This window comes from Mytilus californianus, unplaced genomic scaffold, assembly GCF_021869535.1.
Source record: "Mytilus californianus isolate M0D057914Y unplaced genomic scaffold, xbMytCali1.0.p SCAF_5, whole genome shotgun sequence".
In the NCBI taxonomy this organism is placed as follows: Eukaryota; Metazoa; Mollusca; class Bivalvia; order Mytilida; family Mytilidae; genus Mytilus; species Mytilus californianus.
This window is the reverse complement of record NW_026262701.1, coordinates 46911429-46921261: the sequence shown is the minus strand read 5'-3', so window position 1 is coordinate 46921261 and position 9833 is coordinate 46911429. Positions and strand designations below refer to the sequence as shown.

The 9833-nt window shown below is 35.0% G+C and overlaps 2 protein-coding genes across 3 annotated transcripts in view; both read right to left on the bottom strand.

The window, feature by feature from the left end:
• Window positions 1–209: 209 nt before the first annotated feature.
• The window catches only part of LOC127702006 (protein unc-93 homolog A-like), a 67114-nt gene continuing 57490 nt past the window's right edge, over window positions 210–9833 (bottom strand). The window contains exon 7 of the mRNA XM_052205984.1: window positions 210–1414. The gene's annotated coding sequence lies outside the window, so the exon portion shown is untranslated. The remainder of the gene's footprint in view (window positions 1415–9833) is intronic.
• Window positions 210–9833, bottom strand: part of LOC127702358 (protein unc-93 homolog A-like) — a 28962-nt gene continuing 19338 nt past the window's right edge. For both annotated transcript variants that reach the window (XM_052206506.1, XM_052206507.1), the window contains exons 5-7: window positions 8836–8971; window positions 7047–7178; window positions 210–1736 (exon numbers count right to left, since the gene is read on the bottom strand). In XM_052206506.1, the coding sequence (XP_052062466.1) occupies window positions 1513–1736; window positions 7047–7178; window positions 8836–8971 (492 nt within the window). In that variant the 3' untranslated portion in view covers window positions 210–1512. The remainder of the gene's footprint in view (window positions 1737–7046; window positions 7179–8835; window positions 8972–9833) is intronic.

Genomic DNA, 9833 nt, shown 5'->3' with positions numbered 1-9833 from the left:
TTTGCAATTTGTCATACTTATATAGTAAATAAACTCATCATTACCAGGATTACAATTATGTACGCCTTCAATAAAATCATCAGTGATGCTCTAATAAAAGAAGTTGAAAAGGCCAAATAAAGTATGCATTTGCTAATAAAAAAGGTAATGTCTACTTACCTCTAGCTCCCAATCACCTCTGTACGAGTTGGATGACAACAAATAATGCGTTTATCATTATTCTTATTGGTTTATTAAAAATAATGGACATCAGTACAATCTGCATCAAACGTCAACAATGAATTCAAAGTCAGAATTAGTAAGAAACAATCATACAAATATTAACAATACAGCATGATAATAATGGTTAAGGTATGTCAACTTTGTGAAGACAAAATACAGAATATGAGTGGTGAGTTTAAGGAGTTATTAGGACTATTATGTAAGTCTATAGCGGTGTTATTGTAATGCTATATGCTACAATTATACATGATATATATATCGAGTAAAAACATGACTGAGATAAAAGCGTTCAAAAGTCACAATGCGACCTTCAATAATGAGAAAAAATCATAACGTATACTAGTAGTCAGCTGTAAAAGACACAGACATTAAAAATATGAAACCATTTAAACGAGAAAACTAACGGCTTGATTTATAAAGCAATTTACGAAAAACACGTATGACAAAAACGAACCAACGACAACCACTAAATTACAGGCTCCTGACTTAGGACATGAACACAAAGAATGTAGAGGGGTTTAACATGTTTTTTTGGGCGCTCAACCGTCCTCTAACATGGGACAGTGATGTTACAGCACAACATAAGAAGAAAATAAAAAATCAGTTGCAAATGGCTTAAGTCAATAAATCGATACAAAGCAAAAAACAATAGACACAAATCAATGATATAAGAGTAATCACATATTACTGAAAGTTTGTCAAAAGCCAATTACAGCCAAAGAATAAATCATGTTTTCATATACTAAATATCAACCAGTATACATCCAACAGATTTAGTGTAAAAACTCTAAAACAGTCTGAACCGTATGAATTCTTTTAAGCAAATCATTGCACTATTATTACAAAATTTACTATAGAAAAGTATAAGTGACCAAGCATTAGCTATATATAGGTTATGGAATGTTTCCTGATTTTTTTAATATCATTATGAGAGAGACATGATTTGTGGGAAAAAGGAGAAAAGAAACGGTAGAGGTTTTCTAAATAATGAAACGTATGTACTTCAATTCATTACAACCGATCATAATTTTCTCTTAATAGGAAAAATATTACCAAAATATACATCACATGAATTAGAATTTAAGTTATTGAATTCCTTTTCTACATTACTGAAGTTGAGTAATTTCAGTAGAAATCTATTTCCGATCATTAGGAATACAAGATGGTCGACATGATTTTACACCTGGACTACCTTGATATGTCATAGTTTACAATATTTTATCATATTATGCTAACGGTTATGTACTAAAATCAGATTCAGGATATATGCAAGTTCCCTGGAATCTAGGTTCAATTCAAGTCAAATCCCTTCTGCTTGTTTCTTCTATCATAAACTTCCACTACTACATATAACATCATCCCGACACTCAAAAATCCAAGACATATGTATAGCTTAACATATGTTATTAGGAAGTTACTCCAGGCAAAAGCAATGATAAAACCGACGGACTCCCATAAACGATAATTAGCAAAGGCTGCCTCGGTGTTGTCTGTGAATAAGTAACCATACAGTGCTGAAAAAATAGGAAATATATAAATTAAAAAAAGATTCAAAGAAAGATCTTTATGAAAGTAATTAACAGTAATATGAACAAGAATTAATATCGTACATGGCACTGCATACCCTTCCGAAGCATCTGAGACCCCCTTTGTGTGGGTTTATGATACTTTTTTTGTTTTCTGTGTAATGTTTGTAGACTGTTGGTCTTTTCTTCAGTTTATTTTTGGTCATGGTGTTTTCTGTTTTTCTTCGATTTATAGTTTTTTTTTATTGTTCCCAAAGTATCTTCTGTGTATTTTTTCCATAGTTCATAAACTTTGTGTTTACAGACACTTGAGTTTGAATTTCTCTTACTATGCAAATAAGCAAAGTACCCCAAGTTTTGCCATATGATTAAAAGAGACCTCTGGCGGATATCGGATGTTTCTTTTAGACGTATTGTACTTTCTCTTTTCACGCTTTTGATATCGATAGTCTGCCTCTGAAAGTGACATTCAAATATGTGTTGACGTATATGACCATTCTTCTTTGTTGTATATTCTTGCTGCGCCGCTTGAAATAACATTGAAATTTATCATCTGATTAGATATATTATTACCTTGAATTACAATAGGGTATCGCATGGTCAAATATTAGAAAGGATAAATGAGAGTGGTTGTACATTTTTTTACAAGTTCACGCGAGGTGAAAGTAAACCATTATTTTTGTTCTCTGACGATGTAGTGAGCTCCGTTTCATGTGACTAAACAGGAACTCTTTCAAAAATTAAATTGTTTTATAACATTACTGATAGATAAATAGAACAATGCTTTCCTTTGCACGGTAAATAGGACATGTATAATATTGACATTTAAAGGTGATATGAATTTTCATGACCTCAGTTTGTATCATACTAACAGTATGAGTCGGATTTTTCATCTGCTAACTCACAATGTAACACTCTGCAAAAAGACATTTCATCCTAATTCGATACACTATTCCGACTTTGAGCCGACCTGTCTTAGTCATACTTAAGGGTAGGTTCACTCTGCCGATCAGATCAACTCGATGATCCCGATTGCCCAAATTTCTACGACCAACCGTAACCAAGTCCTTGATCGGGCCTGTTTACGACTTCTATCCGACCGTACACGACTCATACTCGACCATTTACGATTCCTTAACGACTCCTTCGCGACTTCATCCAGACCACGCATTGAATATCTATTCGATTAACCCGACCAATTCACGATCTCTACACGCTCTTTACTGACTAGCTAGACTTAATCAACTATATACTCGATCTCAACCAGATTTGATCGTAAAGGGGTCGTTGGGTCAATTTCAGTATACAATTAAAACGTCTGACTTTTATTTGTTAACATTCAGTAGATCACAGAAGCTCTGAGTATAATCATACATATAAAAATATCTTCATGGAGATAGGGCAGTTGCAAAAATGGGCAAGGTGGTTAGAGCTCCAGAAGGACAGGTTCATAGCTGTGGGCTTGAAAAGGAGCGTAGAAAACGGACAAGAAGGCGTAGACAGCAACGGCGCCGATAAATATGGGCGAGGCAGTGGCTGACAACTGTATGTGCAGTATTAGAGACTGTTGCAGTCTAATAGTTGTAAAAACTTCCTAAGAGTAGACGCTGATATGTTTGGGGAACTTTTAAACCAAATATTACACAGACTTGAAAAACAGAACACCACTTTTAGGAAAGTTGACATGTTTATACATTGACAATTTCATCCGAATGAAAGCAAGGTGAGATAATAATATCATTGAAGGAATGATATTTAGACATTTTTCAACTTTTTTTTATATATTTGAGAAAAGCCTTCAAGCCTTGACTGAAACTGGCTGTCACCCTTCGCCATCTCGCAACTGGCGCTTCTTATGCAGAGCTCATGTTTTCATTCCGAATGGCTAAAACATCATTTGCTTGTTTGTTTCGGAAGTTTTGTAAGCTGTAGTACATGAGCCGGAAGAGGTGATGCCAGCCGTCGTCATCCTTGAACACTTGAACGGTGACAACAGATTGCCGATGACTTTTGGAACTTTCCTCATGCATGTGGAGCACTGGTTGGCAAGCAAGTAAGGATAAAGTGCTCAAAGGACTCACTCTAGTACACTGTACTGTCTGCAACTACAAAGAATTTTTCTTAATCATACTACTGGCCCTCGTCGACACAGACTACAAGTTCATAATGGTCAGTGTTCGTGCAAATGAAAGTGCATCTGACACTCACCTCCTCAACCACATTGAACTAAGGACTTTGATTGATGAAAAAAACCTCTGTATGACGTCACCTGACCCACTACCCGGCAATGACAAGAACACCCCATCCTTCATGTATGGAGATGATGCATTCCCAATGAGAATCTGGATGATGAAGCCATATTGCAGACGTAACCTAACCGACGAAGAGCGCATACGGTATTCAATAACAGATTAGTCTTTAATAACAAAAATTATAAACTACCTTTAAAAAAATTCAGTTACTAGTAATTATAATATATCATAAGCCTAACGTATATCTTTTGATGTTTGAGGGTATCAATTTTTCATTTTTTTCAAAACAATTTATCATCATGGTATTCGCTTTTTGGTCTCTACCAGTACTGACGAAATGCAAAAGAGAAGGAATTCTATAGGTTTAATATAAAAACAGAATTTCAATTGTTTTATTGTTATCAATTTGCGAAAAATAACATCAATGTTATCAATAACTTGTGATAATAGTCTTGCATTTGTACTAATTTTGTATAATTACACATTGTATATTTTTACTATGAAGATTTTCCAAGGCGAATGGTGGAAAACGCATTTGGTATTGTTGCCATGCGGTTTCAATGCCTGCTGGGCTGCTTGAATCAGTCTCCAGAGTCCATTGATTCTATCATTCTTGCATGTATTACACTGCATAATCTTCACTGGATTCGGAATCTTTCTATCGTACGACAGGCCATCGACCATGAGAATGAGCACAATCAACTACAACCTGGTGAATGGCGTCAGGGAAGGCAGATGGCAGATGGTGATCATACCCATGGAAGGAATGCTGTGACATCCGCTTGAGTCCGTCAAATACACTATCTTAAGCACTATTTCAATTAACCAGCAGGTTCAGTTAAATGGCAAGAGAGTATGATTTAGTTTCACCGTCAAACTGCCGATGCAGTTATTTAATTATGAAATCTTGTTCTCATGTGTTATAGAATTGTCAAGATTGTTTTAAAATAAAAGTAATTATGCTTTGTTTTGTTTAAAGTTAAAACTTTAGCTTTGGTATATGATTTGCCTTTTTTTGCGTTTTAAAAAAATGTAGTTTCTTGATAGCACGTTTCTAAGGAGATCCTTAAAGTTAAGGAAATCCTTGAAATAATAAAAAAAAAATAATAATAATCATAATAATTAGAACCGTTTGTATTTTCTTATTTATAAAATTTACTCTTTTCTTGAAAATGACACCACCAAATGAGATTTTGTCACCGGATTGGTACCTATGTTAGGCAATACGACCGGTATTGGTCGAGTAGGTCCGGGATCAAAAATAATAGTAGTCGCAGTGATCGGGAAGCGATCGGATATTAATCAAGCAAAGATCGAGATGATCGAGTAATGATCGAAAAAATATTTGTATTCCGACCAAACTCGATCTCATCACGATCTTGTCCCGATCAACTCGACCGTTACTCGACGAATTCCCAATCTCTTCTAGAGCGATTGGCTTCTTGATCCTATACACGATTTTTTTTGACATGTCAAAAATTGTCTGGTAGAAAGTCAGAGCGATGACGAGCAATGTAGACCACCCCGAACATTCTTGTCGAACGAGTCAGACCAGTCTCCAGATCGCTTAATCTGTCTTGATTGGGCTTGATCGAGTCGATCTGCTCGGCAGTTTGAACTTAATTTTACGCGTGGATACCAAATGTAAAGTTTTTTTTAACTCGGTGGCTGATCGAACCCATAACCACCCGTACTCGAGTACTCTTCCTCATTGTCTTCAAGGTGATTTTTATTTGATCTCTTGATAGATATATGTAAACAATTTCAGAAAAGGTATCACTCCAAGGAATTCTACTCTTGGCCAAATTTGGGGAAATATTTGACATCTTTACCCCCTTTTTACAATATTTTATAACAAAAACAGTAAGCTTAATTTGTAAGAAAGCAGTAAAAACTCCGATAACATATCAGCGTCCACTCTGAGGAAGTTTATACAACCATTGGGGTTCTTTCTCTCTGTTGAGCTCCTGCAACAGTCTCTCATACTGCCCATACAGTGGTCGCCGTGTCAGCCACTGTCTCATCTAGATTTCTTGGCGCCCGTTGCTGTCTACGCCTTTTTGTTCGTCTTCTACGCTCTCTTTTATGTTCAAGCTCCGTCACAGCTATTAACCTCTCTCTCTGACGCTCTAACCACCTTGCCAACAAATCCAATTTCTTAAATGTTATGTAGATATTTTAAATGTATGATGTTACTCCGACCATTTGTGAACTACTGAGTCTAACCAAATAAATGAAGAATGTGTCCATGGGACACAGATAATGCCCCTGCTTGCATATAACGTTATAAATTCAAGAACGGTAAAAGTGACGCCACCCAAATTTGCACTTGATCTGTGTTTTATGGTAATAAGCATTGTGTATACGTTTCATAACATTTGGCTGAGGCAAAATAAAGTAAGAGAACGGAAACTGATTTTGGGACGCACGTACGTACGAACGAACGGACAAGGGTAACACTGAATGCCCTCTCCGCTGAGGCGGGACATAAAAAATCTAGACGTTTTTTATACTGAAATTGTACATACTCGACTAATTCCCGACTATCCCTACGACCCCTATACAATCAGGTCGATCTGGTCTGGTCGAGATCGGGCTGAGATCGAGTATAGTTGATTAAAGATCGTGTAGAGATAGTGAATTGGTCGGAATGATCGAATATGTATTTAATTAGTGGTCGAGTTGGACTCGTGATGGATCATTAAAGAGTAGTGAATGGTCGAGTTAAAGTCGTGTACAGTCGGATAGCGTTCGGGAAGAAGTCGTAAACAGGCCCGATCAAGAATTTTGTTACGCTTGGTCTGGGAAATTTGGGCAATCGGGATCATCGAGTTGATCTAATCGGCAGTGTGAACCTAGCTTAATAAACTTTCAACAGAATTTTATTTTCGATGTTATTGTCCGAAGACATTTTTGCTGCTGTTAACTCAGTATACCGTTTTTAATACCATTTATTACAATAATAAGGTAACGAATAGTGGTTATAAACTTGAGTCTTGCAGACGAAAGTAGAAATATACATCTGCAGATTTATTTATTTACATACCATTAATTTGTGTCTGTATTACAGCATCACCAATTCCCCATAAACCAGCTACTATATAAAATATGTATGTAGGGTTTGGCTGCGGCTGCCACAAGAGTAAAGCAATCTGTGTACCGCCATGAACAAAGAAAGCTGGAATGATTTATAACACATCGTTATGTTATTAAAGATCACTGTTCAATCGAGCTCTAACATTAGGTCACCCTTAAACAAATCTTTGTTTGATGTTGCCTACCCATGCCTTGTAGGGTTGGGTAGATAGGTGGGGAATTTTTAATGTACAACATAAGTTACATGTTTTAGACAAGAAAACGACGTGAGAGCAGGAAAACATCTGTTAAAAAACAATTTGACCGATTTGTGTCATGAATTTTTTTCGGTTAGGCTGCTTTTTAGGTGGGTAGGTAGGCAACGTTAAACAATCTAAATTTTATTTTTGGCAATAAAGTGGCAGATACCCGACAACTAATTTGTCAAATATGTAATAACTTCTCTCTTACTCGCAACTCAAGGATAATCTAGAAATTAACCTAATCATATGAGGATAGAAACTGTTTGGCAAGAAGCTCAACCTGACGTTGATTTCAAGCTTATGACTTTCTTCTACTATAACAATAATATGTCAATGGAACGAAATTTGAATTCTTTTTTAAAATTCAGCTACTAGACCATGTAGACTACACACATTTTCAAAATCCTATGAATATTTTCTGTTAATTTTCAAAGCATTGGTTTGCTTTAGTTTAACTACTCTTTCAAATGATTCATTTCCATCTTCATGTAGTGTTTGCTCAATAATATACATTTCATTGTAGATACAACTTCGGCAACATTTATTTTTGGTGTTACAATCTCTTCTTGTTCTTGCTTTTATCAGAAATATGTCTTTTGACCGAAACATGAATGAATATACAAATTTTATATATGCCAAAGTCTGTTATCAAATAAAACATATTTAGAATGAACGAATATGTCGTACAGTTTCAATCCGTTTTTGACATCTAAGACGATTTTTTCAACAAATACGTTGAATGATTTGTTTAACCAAATATAAAACAGTATACATATATTATAACTAAACTCGATGTCCGCTAAACAGCAAAATTTCTTAATTTTCGACAGATTTTCTCAAAATACACTGTTATTTGTCTTGATCGTTTTTCTTTTCTTGCCGTGGCATTGTCAGTTTGTTTTCGACTTATAAGTTTGAATATCTCTTTAGTATCTTTCGTCTCTCTTTTAAAGATTTAAATGTAACACTGTCTGTAAATCAAATAGAGAGGAATTTGGTTCCCCCATTTCTCTGCGAAATAGGATGATTTGAAGAACAGCTTTGACCTTGTCATCGAACAACTTGATGAGTTTACCTATTGGCTTACTTTTATAGGTCTTATCATTGGCTATCACCAAAATATGGTCTTACCTTGGTTATAAAAGCTGGATCCCAATTATTGTCACATTAACCTGTTATGTTTGTTTGGGATGCTCACCCAATTCTGTTAATAGTACGGAATTATAAACAACTGTCATACAAGTGGGAGGTTTAGCTAGCTATAAAACCAGGTTTAACCCACCTTTTTTTTCTCGGAAAATGCCTGTACCAAGTCAGGAGTATGGCAGTTGTTTTTCACTTGTTCCGCTGATTGATAGCGTTTGATTTTGTCAGATTGTAAGGACTTACCCTTTTTGAATTTACCTTGGAGTTCGGTATTTTTGTTATACTTTTTTGCAACTATCAATATAAGTTTGGTAATAATTAAAGCTACATATAAACAAGACCAAATCTTACCTAACGCAAAAAATGGTATATGTCCAATATACTCTACTAGTCTACCAAAACTGAACGAGCAAATGGCATCCACCACACCATAACATATCATGACATATCCTACGTTCGAAATACCAATGGTACAGCCTACATAAGACTTTAAAAGACAAGAAATAATGTATACGATAACGAAGAAACGATTATTTGTTTTTTTTAGTTGTCTTTCCTTTTGTTGCTATGTTTAATATCACGTATTTTTGCAATGACATTTTATTATATCAGTTGTATTGGCAGAGGAAAGTAGAGTTTCCAATGTAAACAGTCGATCGTTGTATTTTAACTCTAAACTTTTTAACTTTCCTGTAGACAAAATTGCAGAAAATATCCTTTGCCATTTTTTAAATAGCCAGGATCGATGAAGCTGTCTAAACTGCAAATTTGACTTCATGTACATATAAGGGAAATCAGAATTTGAGTTGTAATCAATCGTGGATTTGAAATTTGCATTTAGTACAAAAGACCTTATCAAAATTAAATTACTTTTGCAAAAGGTACGTTGTTGGTTGACATACTTTTTGTCAGAAGGTTAATACGTTAAGTCTTGAGCTTTATTTAGTAACTGTGACCTTTGATTTAAGAATTGAATGCTTCTTTCTATAAATTTATTTAGGTGTAAAAGCGTTGACCTAAGGACATTTTGTACAAAGCGTGAAAGCGCTTCATATTAAAAATGTGCACACGATCAACGCTTTAAAAACCCTATGAAAAGAAGCATTCTATTCTTTTAATAACATTTTCATGCTACAACCATGCAATTAAGTGTTATACCAAGTGTTTTGTTTATTTTTAATGCATTATTTTACGGATAGCACGTGTAGTCATAGCTGTTGTATTTTATACGGAAATCAGATCTATGACATTGGAGTGCCTTGCAATTATTGTCAGCCAATCAAAATTTCGGATTCCAATTTAACATACATTTAATGTAATTATTGGTAATTGTTTTAAGTTTTGTTATA